General features: G+C 46.3%; 1 protein-coding gene across 2 annotated transcripts in view; it reads right to left on the bottom strand.

Annotated features, from left to right (window-relative positions):
• The window catches only part of ASCC3 (activating signal cointegrator 1 complex subunit 3), a 108,419-nt gene extending 87,924 nt beyond the window's left edge, over nt 1–20,495 (bottom strand). Inside the window, exons 1-12 of one of the 2 annotated variants that reach the window (XM_078615590.1) lie at nt 20,170–20,495; nt 17,366–17,486; nt 15,867–16,017; nt 15,096–15,358; nt 12,774–13,106; nt 10,244–10,361; nt 9,304–9,511; nt 6,297–6,435; nt 5,371–5,496; nt 4,546–4,749; nt 2,113–2,253; nt 1,230–1,394 (exon numbers count right to left, since the gene is read on the bottom strand). In XM_078615590.1, the coding sequence (XP_078471716.1) occupies nt 1,230–1,394; nt 2,113–2,253; nt 4,546–4,749; nt 5,371–5,496; nt 6,297–6,435; nt 9,304–9,511; nt 10,244–10,361; nt 12,774–13,106; nt 15,096–15,358; nt 15,867–16,017; nt 17,366–17,473 (1,956 nt within the window). In that variant the 5' untranslated portion in view covers nt 17,474–17,486; nt 20,170–20,495. The remainder of the gene's footprint in view (nt 1–1,229; nt 1,395–2,112; nt 2,254–4,545; nt 4,750–5,370; nt 5,497–6,296; nt 6,436–9,303; nt 9,512–10,243; nt 10,362–12,773; nt 13,107–15,095; nt 15,359–15,866; nt 16,018–17,365; nt 17,487–20,169) is intronic. The other variant, XM_078615591.1, reaches the window with a different exon arrangement.
• Nucleotides 20,496–20,975: the final 480 nt, after the last annotated feature.

Genomic DNA, 20,975 nt, shown 5'->3' with positions numbered 1-20,975 from the left:
AAAATGATGCTATTGCTGCTGATTGTGATACCAATTATGATAGTGGCATTACCGCTGTTGATGCTGCTCATGCCATGAATGATTGTTATGACGTTGTGGCTGCATTAATGATGGCAAGTGCAATCAGTGAATGTTCACGTTAATGCGGAGAGCAGGGGGTATGCATCAAAAAAACTTAAAACTAACAAGAGCAAATACGCACAAAAACCCGAGACACTTTCAACACAGGCTCCCTTATGGCGCAGGTAATAGGGTTCTTTATCATTTGAGCTCCGAAGTCAAAAGAATGTAAATTGAACACTTGGTTAGGCAGACAACGGCGGCTGGGTCACGGCGACAGGTCTACGTGACATACATCACGGACGCAACGAGAACTGAAATTGGATCACGACAATACGGGCGGGATAATACATGGCTCTCGGTCAAAACGACCTCAGTGTAGTTCCGCATGCAGCAAAATTCTAATGGCCAACTGCTACCGGAAATTAAATTTTCTGCTTTTGTCAATAGATAGAACTTTATTAAAAGAAGAAGAATAAGGAATTTTTTGTTGTTGTTTTGGGGGGGCAGGGTGAAGCAGAGGTCTCTCAAATGCATTGTGTGACTTATACAACACAGGAGACATTGTGGACAAGTGTTAGGATGGTCGATATTTTTCAAATGCTAATTGAATATAAGTGAACAATCAAGCGTACTGCGAGTGCTCACATGAGCGAGTGAGCAAATTCGTTTGTCTATGGTTGATTCAGTGAGCGACATAGTTTGCCTACGAATGAACAAGTGATTGTGTTTACAAATGAGGAAATGTATTCGTTAGTGAGTAAACCAGTTATTAAGCGAGTGACTGAGTGTTAAAATGATCATGTGAGCGATACAGCGAACATGCGAGTGAGCCAGTGCGTAAACGCGTGAGCAAGCCACCGAAAAAAATGAGCGAGCGATTGAGTGTCTGAGTGAGTAATAAACGAATGAACGAGTGAGCAAGTGAGCAAACTAACGAGTGAGCGGGCGAGCGACACGGCGAGCGAGCTGGCAAGTGAATACAAGTGCGCGGCTGTGCGAGGCAGCAATCCCCCAAAACAGTGAGCGAGCAAGCGACCGAGTGGGCAAATTCAACGAATGAACGCATGAGCGAATAAACGAGTGAGTGGGGACGAGCGATTGAGCGAGCGACACAGCGGACGATAGGGCAATCGAGAAGGTGGATAGGGCGGAGCGGGCGAGTTCACCTGGCGCAGAGTGCGCGCGACCAGGCTCTCGAGGACGGGCCCCCGGTCGTCGTGGAGGAGGTGGACTTCGTCGAGGATGAGCAGGCGCACGAGCTGGCTCAGGGCCACGTCGCCCACGCTCTTGCGCGTCACCACGTCCCACTTCTCCGGAGTCGTCACCAGCATCTGTCGCCGGCCGAGAGACGCAGTGCGCAGGGGAGGGGTTGGAGAGAGGTGAGCGGGGAGAGGAGAGGCACACGGGGAATTCCAAGTGTGTGGTCGTATTTTTATAAATGTCCACGTAAGGTGCGACTGTGGCAGCTGCAGCAAAGAAGCCGTGGCATTTATGCGATTTGTTTACACGGATGGGTTGTGCTTCAATTGGGGGACCCTGACTTGCGACACCGAGTTTGACCAAGTGATCGAGCCCAACCGAGCGGTGCTCAGTTTATTCACCCCAAGATGAGTAGTGGTCATGGTGAAGATGATGGTGATAGTGGTGGTGGTAGCAGCATGAGTGGTGGTGATTATGCTGCTGGCAGTGAGAGGGATGAGGGTTTGGTAATAATTTACTAGGCGATGGTAGTGACGATGATGATGAAAACAATGCTGAAGATGATGCTCGTGGGACTGTGGTTGCAGCGATAACGATGATGGCTGTAAAGGTGAGAATTATGACAATATTGATGCAAATCATGATGATAAGGATGGTGGTGATGGTGGCGAATTGACCCAGATTGTGATTTTTTTAAATTCACAACTCAATTCAACTGAATCACAAGGTGCGGAAAGTATATAAATTCATGTCTCACTGCAGGAATCTTGCCGTTCTACCAATGGAGCTGAAGCACATCCCCCGGGTGTTACTCAACCGGCAACGCCGACGACACGCAAGCTAACAAACCTGAGTGCGTAAGATCTCCCCCTTGGTGAGCTGCATGTCTCCCGTGAGCTCTCGCACCGCGATGCCAAGCGGCTGGAGGCGCTTGCCGAAGTTGCTCGTCATCTCGGCCGCGAGAGCCTTCATGGGGGCCACGTACACGATCTGTAGACGGCGCACACAAGCAAGCGCACGTACATAAGTATGTACGTAGGAACAGCACAACAGGGGAATGCATATGCAGACACGCGCACGCACAACCGCATACTCGCATGGCATAGCATGCAAGTGCACGCAACAAAGACGACGCGCAGGTCGCCAGGTTCATAGCATAGTGTGCTAACTACAATACCACTGCTCTCCTATCTTACAAAGACAAAGATCCCCCATAATGAGGCAAGTGCTGTTAGCGAGCACCTATGAAGACCGGTACAGCACATGAGGGGGTGGGTGGCCAGCACCACCCCAGGTCGCCTTTGTCTCGTCAGTGGCGATGTTTACACACGACACCAGGTACTCATTTGAGGCTGAGTCGACCTACTTCAACTCCTCTCTTACACGCATGTACATAGCTACACGTGAAGAGACACGTGCAAACTTTGTGTTGTTGTTGTCTAGTTCTACCAAAACTAACTAACTGAAGTTGCATTTCCCGTACCTGCTGTTGGGCCAGAGAGGCATGCCATACGTTTATCTAAATCACTGGTTCTTAACCTGGGGTCCACGCACCCCCTGGGGGTGCGAGATGCCCTTACGGACACGTAAGTACAAGTACTTTCTTTTTCGATTTAAAGCTTTCGTGACTGCAGGGATTCATCTTCTTGGTTCTTTCGGTAAAGTCACGTAGAAGGGAAATAATAAAATAATAAAAATAAAACATAATAAAATAATTATCACGACGTTTCGGCCACAACGCAAGCAGCCGTCCTCAGGTGAAGAACAGGTCTGTTGGAAAGACAGCGTCTTATGTTTAATTTTTATTATTTTATTATTTCCCTTCTACGTGACTTTACCGAAAGAACCAAGAAGATACAACTATTTTGTTTCATCAAACCCTAAGTATTTATTATTGTACATTTGTTTTTTACCAATTGAGAACCAAATGGGTGCAAGGCTGCAGTAAAGGTTAAGAACCACTGATATAAAGGTACGACCTCCAGCTTTGCCGGCAGAGAAATAAAATAATATAGATGCATACACGTGGGGGTGACACTAACACGGCAACCCACAGTGAGAGGTAATGCATATTTGATGCATCCCCTCCAAAGCGACGTCACTCTGCGTGCACACTGTGTTTAACGTCGTGGTGGCAGGGCAAATCAAACCAGATGTGGGCAAAAACCGCGGCAAAGCTGTATGGGTGCCAAGGAAAAAATCAAGAGCGACCCGACAGAAATAATTTATAGCACGCGAAAGAGAGATTTCACGTTGTGTTAAATTATACAGATGTGTTGTTTCGTGCGTGCAGTTTTTTTTTTATGCCGTGTAAGCTGGATCGTACAATTCCCTGTTCATTGCACCAGCCGTGCGCTCCGCATCAAATATTCCACAGGTCACATCCAATGGTGGGAATTTGCAAAACGTGCGGTGTTTTAACATATCACAAAACGTACAAGCGGGCTTCAAAGAGGGCTCATGTGGTCCCACATTGCAGACACGTAATGAAAAGTGAGCGTGCCTTCTCAACGAATAAAAGATGTAACTGTCTGAATTTCAGTAGAGTCTACCTAAGGATTCCTGCATCGTGTGTAGCTGCGATTGAAACCAAATGTTTGTTTTTAAAAGGAAAATTTTTAATGATAACTCTGGCCAACAACCACTCCTATCCTAATCACTACTCCTGCCAGTACTTGTCAATGTCACGTCCACCACGGTTGACATTACCACCGTGGTGATCACTAAAACCAACACAAGCCATTGACGTGAGCAGCAAGATCACCGTAATCATGATCATGATCATGACCATCATCAGCGAAGTCATCGCCATCAACAGCAATGCATCAGCAATGGCATTGGCAGAGCCATTATCATCTTAATCTCCATCATCACCATCATAGGCTTCATCACCTCTGCCATCATGATCAGCACCATCATAATCACTATCACCACCTTCCTCTTCACCACCAATCCCGATTAGCACCGTGGGCTACGTATGGTGCGAAAGAAGTTCAACATGCGTGAATTTACAACCACGACCGCCACAACAAATTAACAACACACGACAGCAACATTATACGCACCAATGATCACCTGCCACTACCACCTACATTATCAACATTACCATCATCACTAACCACTACCACCACCATCCACAACAAAAGCCGCCATTTGCCATGAAATGAGAGCGACGTCAAACCCAGCCCGCCCCTTTGCGCCAGGCTAAATGCACTTTTGAGCCCCGCCATCGAAATCCGCACCACGCACCAGTGGCGCCATCGCCGCAGCCAGGGGTCTCACCTTGAAGTCTCCGCTGTTGAGGAGCCCACCAGGTCCCACGTGCTGCCGGACTTCTCTCAGCACAGTCAGCATGGCCACGTTGGTCTTGCCAGCGCCCGTGGGGGCGCAAATAAGCAAGTTCTCGTTGGTGTGGTACGCTGTCTCGAACACCAGTGACTGCACGCGGTTCAGCTTCTGAGTGCCGCTGAAGGCCAGCTGTCCGATCTACGAGGTGGAGACGTGAGCGAGAGAGGGAGCGAGTGAACGAGCGGATTATTCGCAAAAACCTAAAAACACGTTCGTCAACAGCGCTGCCCTGAAAGTAAACAAAAAATATACGAGGTGACGTTTCGTCGTGATCTGCTTAGCTTTCAACAGCTGATGCTGTAAGGAGAGGGGTGATCGCCTGTAAGATCGGCAGTTTACCAGCACCGATTCAAGCGAGCCGGACTCTGCTGATGAGACACTTCGCGCTAAAAGCGGTTGTGAGTTTTCTCGTCTTCAATAAACGGTGCCGAAATTATGCTATCCTGATGGGTTGTGTAAGAAATAATTATAATTACCCATGAGATCAGGTGCATTCTGGGTGATACGGTCAAAAGCATTGCTTAGACAGCCAAGGATACAAAGACTGGATGTGGTTCTATGAATGTAGTTGTAACATCATCTCAGTCAGACGACCCGTGGCACCTGGGTCTGCCCCATGACCTCCTGCCAGCGGGCGTTCGACACTTCACGTGGCCTCAAGTTGCACATGGCCTGGCACAAGCGTCGTGGTGATGTCACCGCCACTTAGTGGCGAATGGCAGTTGTTGTTGTTGTGTTTGCGATCACAAAGTATCCCACCTCATCGAGGTCGCGGATGAAAACCGGCTTCTCTGCAATTCCGATGGGCAGTGGTGGAGTGGGTGGGATGCTCATCTCTTCGTACATCTTGTTGTTCTGCACCGAGAAGCCTTCTGGCAGAAGCATCTGTGTCAACGTGCGCAGAGAAAAGGAACCCGGGCAGGCCAGCGTGACGAATAAGCTTCAACTCACGTTATTTCTGAATCTCCATCGGTGGAAATTCCACATTCATATGACGGGGGGGAGGGGGGGCGAGGGACTATCCCAACAGCACCACATTTCAGTGTTAATTGTAGTGGTACTAATGAATTCAGTTACACTGGAACCCCTCATACGTAGAGTAGACCAATTACAAATAGTCATACGTAATGCACATGTACAGCCATTTTGTCTATCAACTGTTGGATGAGTCGTCTTGTGCTGCGCGGGGGCTGCTGCCACTGGGAGTCCCCTTGGAATGTTCTGAGATGTGATGCGTGGTGCTTTCAGTTGCCGAGTCGTTCAAGCTCCGTATAAATGCAGAGATGATTATTATTATAATTTGTCTTCTTGGTTCTTTCGGTAAAGTCATGTAGAAGGGAAATAATAAAATAATAAAAATAAAACATCATAAAATAATTCTCACGACGTTTCGGCCACAACGCAAGCAGCCGTCCTCAGGTGAAGAACAGATCGGCTGCTTGCGTTGTGGCCGAAACGTCGTGAGAATTATTTTATTATGTTTTATTTTTATTATTTTATTATTTCCCTTCTACGTGACTTTACCGAAAGAACCAAGAAGATGAATCCCTGCAGTCACGAAAGCTTTAAATCGAAATTATAATTTGTATTATGGTCATCCGACACTGCGCGGGGCACGCTGGTTATTTGACGATACTTTAAGACTGCGATCTCCACGAACGCTCAAAATGCGCGTCTCCCCGTACCTTGGAGCCTCCGACAAAGGCCGACGTCTTGCGCGCGTCCGCGTAGGCGTCGTACACGTTGGGGAATCTCTCTGGCTCGGTCCACTGAGCCCGGGGCAGGAGTATCGGTGCGATCTGAGCGTTCAGAAGGGCCTCCTCCCTGCCACACGCATTGCACCCGTGCCAAGATTTAGTTTATTTTTTATCGTATATATTGAAAACTCATATGTTGAGAACTGCGTAGTCTGTTTAATTTGTTGTCCTAGCCTCCGCACCTCCGATTAGCACGGTTGGCTACGTTTGTGCGAAAGAAGTTCAACATACACACATACAAGAGGCGATGTCCTGCTGCCACTGGAGCACTATTCTAAGTCATATCAGGTATGCGTGCGTATATCAGAAAATCTTTAAAATAACATTTTAAAATCGATACATTTTCATGGCTAGCCATCGAACAAAGACGGTCACCACATCACGCGCTTTTAGATGCGCTTCTGCGGCCGTCTGGAACGCTCTTCCTTCTGATATTAGGAAGCTACTGGAGCAATGCACTTTTAAATATAGATTGAAAAGTAATTTTAGAACTGCTTTTTGTATTTAATTTGTTGTCCTTCCCCGACACCTCTGCTTAGCAGAGTTGGCTATGTACGGTGCGAAAGAAGTTAAACATACGTACTTATCCGCCCTGAACGATTGAAGGGTCACACTCAGTGCAGTGTTTGTATGTGTGTGGCGGTATAATCGTCAGTTTTCTACAAATCGCCAAAAAGCCAACCTTTTCACATGCAGTACATGGATATTATTCTTAATCTCATGCACATTCACCGAGTGGACCCCAATTACAGTGAAGAATTTTCGCATGTTCAAAGCAGTTTAGTAACCAATTTGTGTATGGCACTTTGATCAAGATGATGTTGACAATGGTGAAGTTGAAAATTTGCGATCACGCTCACGATGGCAATGATGATGATAACAACATTGAAGATAGTGACAACTATTATTTTTACGACAATCACGATGCTGAAAATGACAACCGTGATGACGACAATTCGTGATAATAAAACAATCACGACGATGATTACAATGCGGAAAATTACGGGTGCTGGAAGTGACGATCACGTGAAAATGATGGGACAGCCCAAGGCAACCCACGACCACTGGGCACGTGACCTTGTTATATCTGTGAAAGAGGTGCTTTATAACACTCGTTGGATTCCTCCCGACACGTCTCCATTCATTGTGTTGAGCACTGCGTGCAGTCTTTGATCACCGCTCCTCCTCCCTCCCGATACGTTTCCATTCATTGGCTACCACAGCCTGATAAGCTCTCCCCCCCCCTCTCCACCTCCCTTCAACTTGCTTATAAGGGATTACATCTTGAATCATTGCTTCACTTGATGCAGCTAATTCGGCTGTGACGGTCCCACCTGATGACGGAGACTTGTGTTGCCTCCGAAACGTCGTGAATTTTATTTTGTTTTGTTTTATTTTACTTTCATTAATTTTAATGTTTTTACCTACGTGACTTTACCGAAAAAACCTGAGAATATAAATAAATATTCTTCTTTGGTTCTTTCAGTTAAGTCACGTCTAAAGATAAAATGATGAATTAAAATAATAGTGACGTTTCGATTGCAACACAAGCAATCATCATCAGGCATAAGAGAAATAGCAACAAAATCTAACTAGAAAACTATAGACAGACATACAAGCAGACAGACATCACAAGGACACACAGAGAGAGGACACATATCGGCACAGAGAGAGGGGTCGTTTCTGTGACGGTCCCTTAAATTTAGGGAGGGGGGGCGGGGACGGAGAGAGGGAGGGGGCAGAGAAAATTAGCATATCAATGAGTGGACGGCAACGTGTTGCTGCTGCGCAAGTAAGATGACGACGTGGCACGGCACGCAAGCTTGAAAATTAGGAGAAAGACACACTAAAATTAAATAACCTCGCAAAATATCGAAATGTGATGTAATGCAACACAGAGAGTCGGTCAACACACAATTAACGCATAGCCTGGTTGTTTACGTATTTCAAAGATTGCTAAGTTAGAATTTAAGTGTGAACATTCCAAAGAGAGGACACAAGCAGAGAGAACAAATAGCCAGAGAGAAAAAAGATAAGCTTAAAACTTCCCCGTAGAAGTGGTTCAATCTTAATTTTTGGAGCTTTCGTGACTGCAGGAATTGTTCTTTGGTTCTTTCGGTTAAGTCACGTCTAAAGATAAAATAATGAATTAAAAAAAAATAATTAATTTTATCTTTAGACGTGACTTAACCGAAAGAACCAAAGAATAATTCCTGCAGTCACGAAAGCTCCAAAAATTAAGATTGAACCACTTCTACGGGGAAGTTTTAAGCTTATCTTTTTTCTCTCTCTGGCTATTTGTTCTCTCTGCCTGTGTCCTCTCTTTGGAATTTTCACACTTAAATTCTAACTTAGCAATCTTTGAAATACGTAAACAACCAGGCTATGCGTTAATTGTGTGTTGACCGACTCTCTGTGTTGCATTACATCACATTTCGATATTTTGCGAGGTTATTTAATTTTAGTGTGTCTTTCTCCTAATTTTCAAGCTTGCGTGCCGTGCCACGTCGTCATCTTACTTGCGCAGCAGCAACACGTTGCCGTCCACTCATTGATATGCTAATTTTCTCTGCCCCCTCCCTCTCTCCGTCCCCGCCCCCCCTCTCTATATTTAAGGGACCGTCACAGACACGACCCCTCTCTCTGTGCCGATATGTGTCCTCTCTCTGTGTGTCCTTGTGATGTCTGTCTGCTTGTATGTCTGTCTATAGTTTTCTAGTTAGATTTTTGTTGCTATTTCTCTTATGCCTGATGATGATTGCTTGTGTTGCAATCGAAACGTCGCTATTATTTTAATTCATTATTTTATCTTTAGACGTGACTTAACCGAAAGAACCAAAGAATAATTCCTGCAATCACGAAAGCTCCAAAAATTAAAATTAAATAAATATTCTTCTAAATCCCAGAGCTCTGTAACCATTGCGTCTTCATGCACCTCTGGAGCCGCAGGGCCAGGGGATCGAATCCGTTGACACCGGTGGCGGTGGCGGCGGTGTCGTCATCGCCGTTGCGACGATCGCGCTTGAGGCTGCGCTTCTCCTCGCGGCGCGCCGCTTTCCCCAACAGCCGCTCCGTCTCCGACTGCACGGTCACCTGGCGGGCGACGCTGGGGCCGACGGGGGCTCCCGTTCCTCCGGCCGGACCTGAGCGCACAAAGACACGGGTGGGGGGTGGCGGCCTCTAAGTCTAGATCGAAAACGAATTTCTTTTGAAATGCTTTTTGTGTTTTGTTTGTTGTTCTTCCCCCGCACTCCTGATTAGCGCGGTCGGCTATGTACCGCGCAAAAGAAGATCAACATACGCACATACATAGTCGCTCAAGTCGCCTACGAGTTCAGCGCAAGAGAGTATGAAACTCGATGCCATCATCATCAGCTGTGGCCAATCTGCTACTGAAGGTCTTTCCTAAGCCGATTGTGCCAAGAGTGTCGCCGCAAGAGATGAACCAACCATTTGGATCTCTCGCACAGCAGTGCAACTCCTGCGTGTTCGAAAACGGCCCACAGATGCAGAAATTACATGAAGGACCTCTGCTGAACACAATAAGCGACAAAACTTTCTTATCTGCTCTGCCACTGGCAGTAATGTTCACCGCAGGAGAGCCAAACCGATATAGATATATATTGTTAATTATCAGATCTACAAACACAAATTTCAATGCAGAACCAAATTTTGTGTGCAACTCATTCGTAACCATTCTGACGCTGTCAGCTCTTTGCAGTCGACAGCCCTGGTTTAATTACGGGCTCCTGTCCGGATTTGAATGCACGGATCTCAGCGGTGCAGGTTTAACATTCTGACACCCACAGATTCACTCAGAACACCAGTCTACAATCTCAATCGCTGTGGAGGTGAGTGAATAGAGGTGATCTCACCACGATTAACCGGAGGACCCTCATCCACGGGCTCCATGGCACAGTCCACAATCTTCTTCCTCTGCTGCAGTAGCTTTGTGATGAAGTCAAACCCGCCCACTCCCAGCAACTCGAACAGCTGGGAAGACACACAGTGCGGTGGAAAACACATCAAAATGTCAACATCAAAACGGAATATGCAGCCGCGTGGCTTGCTGGAGTTTAGTCGCTTGCTGTAACTTAACCCTTTCCTGTTCAGATACGTCTGTAAGTTGCCGGGTGGGTCCCGTTCACCACTGAATCTCGAAATTTTATTTAGAGAGGCATAGCGTCGTTGTTTTAAAAGACACCAATAAAGTTATTTAGCTTCCGATGAAGTATGACATCAGAACGAGATCGGAAGAAAAACTAAACAAACTAAAATATGGAATCAGAAGAAAAACTGATGGCGTGCACGTACACATACGTCATCAGAAGGGGACAGGCCTAATCGCAAATGGTTTAAATTGTCATCACATTTTTGTTGTCTTTGTCTACGATTGCATTTGAAACGTGCCCATCGGCGTCGTGTCCTGAGATGAAGACACGCCCATTGAGAAGTCCCGAATACACCAGTGCATCATCCTGTATTAGAAAACTGTGAATGCACAAGAGGGACCCTGCACTTCCGCACGTGCTCTGGTCGAAGGATGATCATCGCATGGAAAATTACAAAGAGGCAGCCCTGAGATGACTTGCTCATGCCACTACTGATGAAAGGACTTTCCAGGTAGGAGAGTTTTAGAGTGTCCCTCCAGAAGGCACTCCAGCCTACCCTTCTACGCTGACCAGATACACATAAAGAGATGGGAGTACACACACTCTACCCCACAAAACGGGAACTTCTGTAAAAATGGAAGATTGCATATGTATGCATATTTAATGTGTGCAAGGACATTAATGACTTGGTTAAAATAAACTTCAGAAAAAAATAAAAAAGGATAACGTTGTAAATGTATAAACACACAAGGCAGGAATATTAAAAATTTCCATAAAGACCTGACATGTTAGATGAAAAATAATTTGTTTACATCTAACAAAAATGCCCTTTAAAAAGATAACACGGAACTCCTGCTGTGGGTTCCCACATCAGGGCACTGACCTGGAAGATGATGCAACTGACCCAATTCAATAATAAGAGGCCCTTCGAAAGTGGTGGTTTCTCTCACCCAACAGGACACACTTAACGCTCTGTAAAAGTCTCTAACCCAAGTTTTTAATTCAGCAGACTTGCACAATGCTTGCTCTAACTTTCCTCCCGAAAGTATCCGAACAGAACATAAATATTGCTCCTAAGAGAGTGCAGTTCCACAATGAATGCGCTACTCAAGGGGAAGGAAAGGGTAATGGGGTAGAGAAGCTTCAAGGCGATGAGCTCAACGACCGGAAAAACATATGGAGCCCCCCGGCGGAGGAAAGTTTGCAAAGTTACTGGTAATTGTACCTTTTTAAAAAAAGAATGCGCGCAGCGTCGTTAAAGGCAGCTGGCTTTCCCGCTGATTAAAACCATAATCACCGTTTCACTGGGGTTCGTGGAGTTAAAAGACGTTTGCCGCACTCTAAATGAGCCTTGGGACGGCGCACCGTGCCACCGCGGAGTCGCTCGGGAGTGGGAGGTTTACTTTCTCCGGGCTAATGGTGTTGCGCAATCGTTAGTGCAGCCGTTCGTGCAGAGCGCGCTCAAGTGGTGGCACGTTTCAATCAATCAATGATTCAAAGTTAAACATCTAATTTGCAGCACTTTCTGCATTCCTATTTTTGGGGGAAAAACCACCGCCCCCACCGATTCTATTCAAATTGTGCCTGCCAGAGTCGGGTTAAAAAACAATGATCCAATACCGATCTCTCATAAGGCAGTATAATCCCTTCATGCTACAGAACACCTCTGTGAGAAGCGGATATCACAGAACTACCACCGACATTCTTTCAAAGGACCTCTCTTACACACAGCAGGAGGCAGCAGCAATTTCTCACTTGCACCGACACCAACGTTTGTTGTACAACATCCTGGAATTTAATGAGAATGGATTCTTTTGGTGGAGTCATTGATGACCGGTCTGAGACAATCAACTAAAATCCAATTAAAATCTGAGCGTAACGCGGCTAATTCTGACAATGAACTTGATCCTAACAGCCTCGAGGTTCCAAATTACCCTGCAAACAATTAATGCATTTCCAATTTTGGGATTAATTTAAAAAAATCAGGCCGAGGCACAACATTTTCCAATGATCAGAATTCTTAAATGATTTACTTTATTTTTAATTCATATGAAAAACGTACGTGACGTCGCTTTTTGCGACGCCAAAAATGGCATCACGCGGCATTGGGTCACGTCCCGACACATTTTAAATTAGTACATCATGTAAATGACCCCAAACCGCAGAGATGATCTGAAAATTGTTCTTGAAAAATCTAGAATTTTTGTTGTTGTAAGATCTCCAAAGTTCCCTTGATCAGTGTTGAATCCCTATCCCCTACCTCCCCGTCTTTCGGAGTGGGGGGGGGGCATACCTCGTTCTGAAGCGCGTTGTCGCTCTTGTCCGAAATGAGCGCCTCGAAGAGGCTCGAGCAGAGCTCGGCGGACGGCAAGCTCGAGCCGCCAGCGGCCACGAACTCCTCCACCTGGCTGCGCAGCCACCCGCCGTCCACGCAGCTGGCCTGGCCCGCCGCCCCCTCCTCCCTGCCGCCCGCTGCCTTCACGAAGCGCGAGTAGTCGAGGCTCAGCTGGTTTGGCGGATCGAGGTGCCTCCGGGCGATGAGTTTGTCGGCGGGCTCCAGGACGAAGCCGTCGGAGGAGAAGGGGATGTTCTGCCCAAACGGAGCGCAGGTGTTGCCATCGTCGTCCTGATAAGAAAAAAAAGAAAAACGGGAAAGAAAAAAAACCGGCGATTTAATCGCGCTTTTCCGGGCCGGGCTGTGCGTAGAGCATTTCTACACATGAGCTGAATTAGACTAGTTGAGTTGGTTCAACTCCGCAAGATGATCATACATTCAACTCCGGAAGATTCCCGCAGCGGCGCGTGGCGAAAGTTTTTGAACGCACAGCGCAACCAGAAATATCCACACTTGAGCGGCAGCGATGCTCAATCACGTGCGTGTCCAAGCGGGTGCCGATGGTGGATAAGTAGATGAAGAGATAAGTGTGGAAACAATCACATTCAATAACCGATAACAGGTCGATTTTCCACCGGGTGCCAACAGTGATAACGGGAGACGGTGAAGAAAATTGTAGATACAAACTCCAAAATGCATTGTTGTGGTGCAGTATAGGTAGCACCGTTAGCCACCAGCATTTGTTTAAGCAAGCAAACTAATGCAAAAAAAACTGCATATTTGTCATGCTCTTGTCAGCTAGATTTGTAAGTGAAAGCGAAGAGCATTTTTTGTCCCAATGCAACTGCTCCACAAATGTTTAAACGTTCCCATGATTCACAGTTTTCACCCAATTGCAGCTTCATTCGTCCATAAGTGTGCAGATCGCCCCTGAGCCCGGCTCGGGCGCCGGGGGCTAAGACGACGATGGCAAATTGGACAGGGGTTGGCGGCATCGTTGTATTCCTCGCACCAGGGCCCATGCCAACCAATGGAGAAGAGCATGGAAATGTTTAATCCAGGGCCGATGCCAACCAAGCAGGCCAACTCAAATGCTTATTAAACTATGAAACTATTTTAGATTTTGCCAGATTTTGCTTTTATCACGTGGAAAATGTTTATGAATGTGGAGCAAAAAAACGGAGGATCTGGAGAAAAATCCACGCGACCACGGGGGGAACATGCCAACTCCAAATATACAGGCGTCAGGGTCAGGATCGAACTCTCGAAATCCCATATACTTGGTAAGGTATTTAATAATGAGTTTTCGGGTTAGATCGAATAAAATATATGTGTCGTTAAACCTTCCACCACCCGACACAGCCAATTAGTCAGGTTTGTCAAGTAAACAAAACATGCCAATTCGTTACTATTCTTCGGTTCTTCTGATAAAGTCACATAGATAGAAAATATAATAATACAAATTAATTTTGAAAATTTAGACAAACATTTTTTTTTTCTATCTAAATGACTTTACCAAAAGAACCAAAGAATATGCATTTCTGCAGTCACGAAAGTTTTAAGGCAAAATTAAATGTGTTACTAGTTTAGCACACCGCTGTGTTGGAGACTAAAACCCACATTTACAATTAGAGTATGACGTTTCACCAGTAATTACAACGAGCATCATCAGACGGACAGCCAGAGTTGGCTGTCCGCCTGCTGATTTTACTCTCCAACAGACCAGTATGCTTAACTGGTAACGAATTGGCATGTTTTGTTTAAGTGACAAAGCTTACCAATAATAACAGGGTTTTTCCCCTTTTTTTCTGGCAACAAAACTGAAACCTTTTTACGAGGATTCATGTCTGCATTAACCACAATACTTGCAGAAAAAATAGAAAAAAAAACACACTGATAATATATGCATTGTCCTTGAAACTGATTGGTCCACACCAGAGACAGCTTTCTTTTGAGCCTCGACCCAATTGGTGCTTGACCAGATGACGCCAAAAGGCGTACAGCTCAAAGACAACGCACTATCAAAGTATTGAGGGCTCGGGGTAAGCATCGACATCATTATTATATTTTGGTACTGGCAAAGGCGGTCTAATGATGTAAAGCTTACCAAATTGGCTGTGTCAGATGGTGGCAGGTTTAACAACACATTTATATTTACGAGCTCTAACCCAAATGTTTCTATTGTGGAAAATATTGGTCTCGAAAGCCTATGTGATACACTGAGATATTTAACACCTTGACAGAACGGTGGAGACAACTTACAGGGGGGCACATTCTTACCTGCTCCTCCTTGCTGGGCAAGGAGAGCTCGGAGAGGCGCGAGGGCTCGGGCAGCCGGGACACGATCCGAGCGACGACGTCGCTGGCGTCGCGAGCGGCGCCGGAGGGCACGGGACCCAGCGCGCCGCGCAGACGGCTCGCTCGCTCCTGGCGGGCGGCGCTCGCTCCTCCCCGCTCCTCCTCCTCCTCCTCGCCTGGAGCAAAAGTCTCGAAGAGGAATGCGGCGGCGCACTCCACCGACTCGGTGTCCTCCTCGCTGCCAACTTCGGTGTGGGGCGGGCGGGGGGGAATAAATAAATGAGCAAACAAAATCGCACGCTGGCTTGACGTACTGGGGACACTTCGAAAGTATTTATTAGAATTCCTTTGAGTTCAGACCATAGGGTGCTGCCTGATATCATTGCGTTTAAATGCACTATCGGGCGTGATCCCCTCCTTTGGTTGCCAGTCCATCATTATTCTCATCGACCAGCCATCATCTTTTATAGAATCATATTTATCCTGGAGGAATCCGATGAGCTATAAAGCTCTTGTTCACAGATGTCCAGGAGGGGCGGGTGAGAACAATACTAAAACAACGATTGGAGTGCAGAGTATAGAAAAGGTAAACAAATCACTTCAGATTACCTTGCAGACTGACGGCACCATGGCCTAATGATGCTTTGTCAGGGCAGGTCACGACCTGCCGACAACTAGTGCAAATAAAAGAAACCTTCACAAACACACCGGTCGCTCACAGTGGAAGGGTAACGACGCTCGGCGAAGTCTCACCGATCCGCTTGGCCACCTGCAGCAGCGCTCGCAGGTCGTCGCTCAGCTGGCTGCGCTGGCTCTTGACGATGCTGCACGACAGGAAGTCGACCACCTTCTTCCAGCTCAGCCCCACGTTGCCCGAGGTCTGTTTGACCAGCTGCCTCTTGGACTGAGTGGGCGTTGAGAGAGAGAGTGGCTAATTAACGGAGGCAAACTAATTCTGTTCTGAATTACAAAAAATAAGGGACAGTGCTAGGCAAGCACAAGTATCAACAAACTCACAGCATTCATACTCTTAGGTTTTTTCGGTAAAGTCACGTAGATAAAAATAAATAATAAAAGTTCAAATTATATAAATATTAATTACTTATATTATTTTAATAATAATTATTTCTATTATTTTTACTTTAATTATTTATTTTTACCTACGTGACTTTACCGAAAAAACCTAAGAGTATGAATCCTTGCAGTCACAAAAGCTTCAAATCTAGAATCACAATATTCATCATTAAAACTGGATTATTGCTGAAAAAAAAATATATTGACACTTTTAGCAATGGTCCAACAGTTTGTTATGACATCAGCCTACAAGCAGACATTGTTAATGTTGGCTGTGGTGAGTCTTTTCAACTCTGTTCCAAATGACATTGGTTTCAAACAGAACCTGTTCTGAACCAAATGTCTTTGACGGCAACCTTTTAGTTTAGCCATTTCCGAACAAACGATTTTACTGTCACGGGTGTGTTGCACGTTTGCTCATATTACTTGGGAAAACAATCGTCAATATTTGAGCACACTTCATCCCACACTGGTCAATGTGGGAAATCTATAATAGAAGTCGTTCCTCCAAACTCAAAACGAGTCAACGCTTGAGGAATATGTCTCAGCGGCACAGGAGTGAAAAACGATGGCATTCTACCATTGCCTCTTCGTCATTATCCGCTTTAGGGAAGATACGTTTGTGTTTAAACAACCGCGTGTTTATAAAACGTGGATGAATGTTCAATGTTGTTAGCGTGCATGTTGCAAAGCGTTCTACAATCCATGCACGTGAGACTACTTTTGTCTTCCTTGTTGGGGTTGCGCCTTCCTGTAAGTCACATCGTTAAGTCACGCAGAAATAAACCGAGGAGCATAAACCATCACGTGAACTCCGCTCGTCCTCGCAGCGGCTTGTGGCTTGCCGTCTAACAAAGACGGTCACTGCATCGCGCGCTTTCAGATGCGCTTCTGCGGCCGTCTGGAACGCTATTCCTTCCAATAATAGGAAGCCACTGCAGCTATGCAGTTTTAAATAATATATATTGAAAACTCATATCTTTAAAACTGCTTTTTGTGTTTAGTTTGTTGCCCTTCCCCTGCACCTCCGATCAGCATGGTTGGCTACTTATGGTGTGAAAGAAGTTCAACATATGAAGAACATAACTTTGAACCACGCGATGGGCCTGCTTTTGCGGCAACGTGATGTACGATTGACGCAATGACGCAAAATTCTCCGCTATCAAGGCGGTGCTCACCTGCAGGTCAAGGTTTGAGTCCGTGTCTGGCTCAAAGCTGCTATTGCTGACATTGGTGAACGACCGCAGGGCATTTGTGAGCCTGGGCAGCTCCATTGCCATCAACATCGCTCCTCTCTCCCTGCAACAGAATAATAATACAGTAAATATCCTTGTGGTTTAACAAGTGACTTGGTGATGCTGTGCTGACTGTAGCGTACAATAAACATACACAAATAATAGGTGGTCTTAAAAATTTCAAACATATAGTAGGCAACATTGCGGCCAATGGCCTTTCTTCACGGCACACACATTACTTGTTGCATTGCTGAAATATCGCCCCCCCCCCCACCCCCGAGTAATTTTTTTGTAATGTGGCCAGCACCATCACAGGATAGGGATGGTGAGGCTTGCAATACCAACACAAGCACGCACAAAGCGCACATCACACAACGACACGGGTATCTAATAAAAAGTGCTTCGCGCATGTAACCACCAGTAATCACTAAGACGAAACAAAGCTAGAGTATAATGATGTTGTGCAAATCCCCACTTATTTATCTTCTACTGTGGAATACCTAGAGGTGATTACGCACACTGGCTTGTCAATTCACTGCTGGATGAGAGTTTCCCCCATGCCATGCATCACTGACTGTATCTCAATTTACTTTGGTGCAACATTACAGCATTCACTAAATTACTCTACAATGACATTCACCTCTCTGCATACTTCTTGGGTTTCAAAGCTATCCTCTACTCTTAGGCGTGTAGATATCATATGCAATCTCGTGTATGTATTGTTTATACGAGTCACATCAAGAAGAATACACGTACAATTAATTATGAAGAGCGTTAGGAGGCATTTGCCTCCATCGAGGGGCCATGAGATAATGGCAGAAATCCCATATTCTGATGGCAATAAGTTTCATTTAAAGAGCGGCGACTGGACTGTATATACTTACAGGGGAGTGGTGTCATTGTGGATTGTGTACATTGACGTCACGTTCAATCCCGGGGCCACGAGGCACATTGCCATCAGCAGAAACACAAATGAAACCATTGCGGTAACCTCCTGGGTGAACTCAAGCTTATATATTTAAAAACATTCAATGAAATGAAGACCACCAGTACAGGGGAAACAAAGGTGGTTGGGGCTGCGAGGTTCTGGCCACACCATTCGCCTTACTAATTGCGACAAACAGCAACCCGGACAAATCAATGTATAAATGCAATATGAGGCACTCAATATTGCTTCGCATACATGCAGCCGATGACCAAATCGCTGGGAATGTGCCCGATCTCGCCAGATCACAGAAGCTATGCCTGGAGGCCTTCATCCAGCAGTAGATCGTCCATGACTGATGGTGATATATCATTGGACCTCCTCTGCCAGTACCAAAATATATAGAAGTTTGTTTGCATTCTGACCACAATCATTGTGGTTAATGCAGACATGATTCCTTGTAAAAGGTTTCAGTTTGGTGTTTTAACATCTTAACACCTGTTTAATTGCCAATAAAAGGGGAAAACCTCTTCTCTGATGATGCAGTGAGGAGGATGACAATGATAGTGAGGATGATGATGATACAGTGAGGATGATGATGATACAGTGAGGATGATGATGATACAGTGAGGATGATGATAATACAGTGAGAATGATACAGTGAGGGTGATGATACAGTGAGGATGATACAGTGATAATGATAGTGAGGATGATGATAGTGAGGATGATGACAGTGAGGATGATGATAATAGTGAGGATGATGATAATACAGAGGATGATGATACAGTGAGGATGATACAGTGAGGATGATGATGATACAGTGAGAATGATGATGATACAGTGAGAATGATGATGATACAGTGAGGGTGATACAGTGAGGATGATGATGATACAGTGAGAATGATGATGATACAGTGAGGATGATACAGTGAGGATGATGATGATACAGTGAGAATGATGATACAGTGAGAATGATGATGATACAGTGAGGGTGATACAGTGAGGATGATGATACCGTGAGAATGAGGATGATACAGTGAGGATGATGATGATGCAGTGAGAATGATGATGATACAGTGATAATGATAGTGAGGATGATGATGACAGTTAGGATGATGATGATAGTGAGGATGATGATACAGTGAGGATGATACAGTGAGGATGATACAGTGAGGATGATGATGATACAGTGAGGATGATGATACAGTGAGGGTGATGATGATGCAGTGAGGATGATGATACAGTGAGGATGATGCAGTGATAATGATAGTGAGGATGATGATGATAGTGAGGATGATGATACAGTGAGGATGATACATTGAGGATGATACAGTGAGGATGATGATGATACAGTGAGGATGATGATACAGTGAGGATGATGATGATACAGTGAGGGTGATGATGATGCAGTGAGGATGATGATGATACAGTGAGGATGGGCCGAGTCTGCTAGGTGGTGGCGCTGTGCCAGTGGTGGAAATTCCACATTCCTATGGTCGGGGCCCAATAATTGCACGTCAACCACCGTTTCACTTCCCACAACGTGATACTGTGGTGAAGTATGGTCAAACAACCACTGAACCAGCGTGACGTATCGTACGGCCAAGTAACCACTGAATCAAAGAGCATGAGCGTAGGGAAGCGTGATCAAACAAGCGTGGTAAAGTATGGTTAAGCAGTGAACGAGCGTGGGGAAGTATGACCAAGGCCTCAATTGCGGCCTACCGGCTACTTGAAGCAGCACCAAACGCGGCCAAACAGCTGTGAATGACACCGCGGCTAGGCTCATTGTAGACGTGACTCGAGTGTAAGTACAACTCACCGACAGAGACTTTAAACCTCTCGTCGTTGTTTTTATCACGAACCCGTCAACAGTGACAGCAGCAGCAGTAGCAGCAGCTTCGAGTGAATGCGCACTGTTCCCGTACAGTAACGCCGCACAATCACCACATGGGTTGGTTGTTTTTCGTGTGAGAACTGTTGCGTTTTATTTCTGCCTCGCACTTAAATGAACAGCGAGAAAACGACGCGCACTGATGGGCGGGCGAGCGAGTTTGGCGGTTATCTTCTGACTGTCGACGTCTCTTTAACGCCTCCGTTTGTCATTAATTGTAGTCGTGACGCCTCTCGTGCCAAGGCCTCGGAAAAAAATCGGCAAACAGGGGGGCGGGGCGAGGGGCGGGGCGAGTGGTGGGGGGCGGGGCGAGGGGTGGGGGGGCCTGACGTCACGCGCGATTCTTGGGGTTCTGTTTTTGTCTCCCCCCACCAAACACCCCCCCACCCAAACACCCCCCCACCCACCCAAACACCCCCCACCCAAACACCCCCCCACCCACCCAAACACCCCCCACCCAAACACCCCCCCACCCAATAACCCCCCCACCCAATAACCCCCCCCCCACCCAAACACCCCCACCCAATAACCCCCCCCACCCAAACCCCCCCACCCAATAACCCCCCCCAACCCAATAACCCCCCCCAACCAATAACCCCCCCCCACCCAAACCCCCCCACCCAAACCCCCCCACCCAATAACCCCCCCCCCCCACCCAAACACCCCCCACCCAATAACCCCCCCACCCAATAACCCCCCCCACCCAAACCCCCCCACCCAATAACCCCCCCCCC

This window comes from Lampetra planeri, chromosome 47 (genome assembly GCF_965212315.1).
Source record: "Lampetra planeri chromosome 47, kcLamPlan1.2.h2, whole genome shotgun sequence".
Lineage (NCBI taxonomy): Eukaryota > Metazoa > Chordata > Hyperoartia > Petromyzontiformes > Petromyzontidae > Lampetra > Lampetra planeri.
The sequence above is the reverse complement of the archived record's forward strand: the minus strand, read 5'-3'. Positions and strand labels throughout refer to the sequence as shown.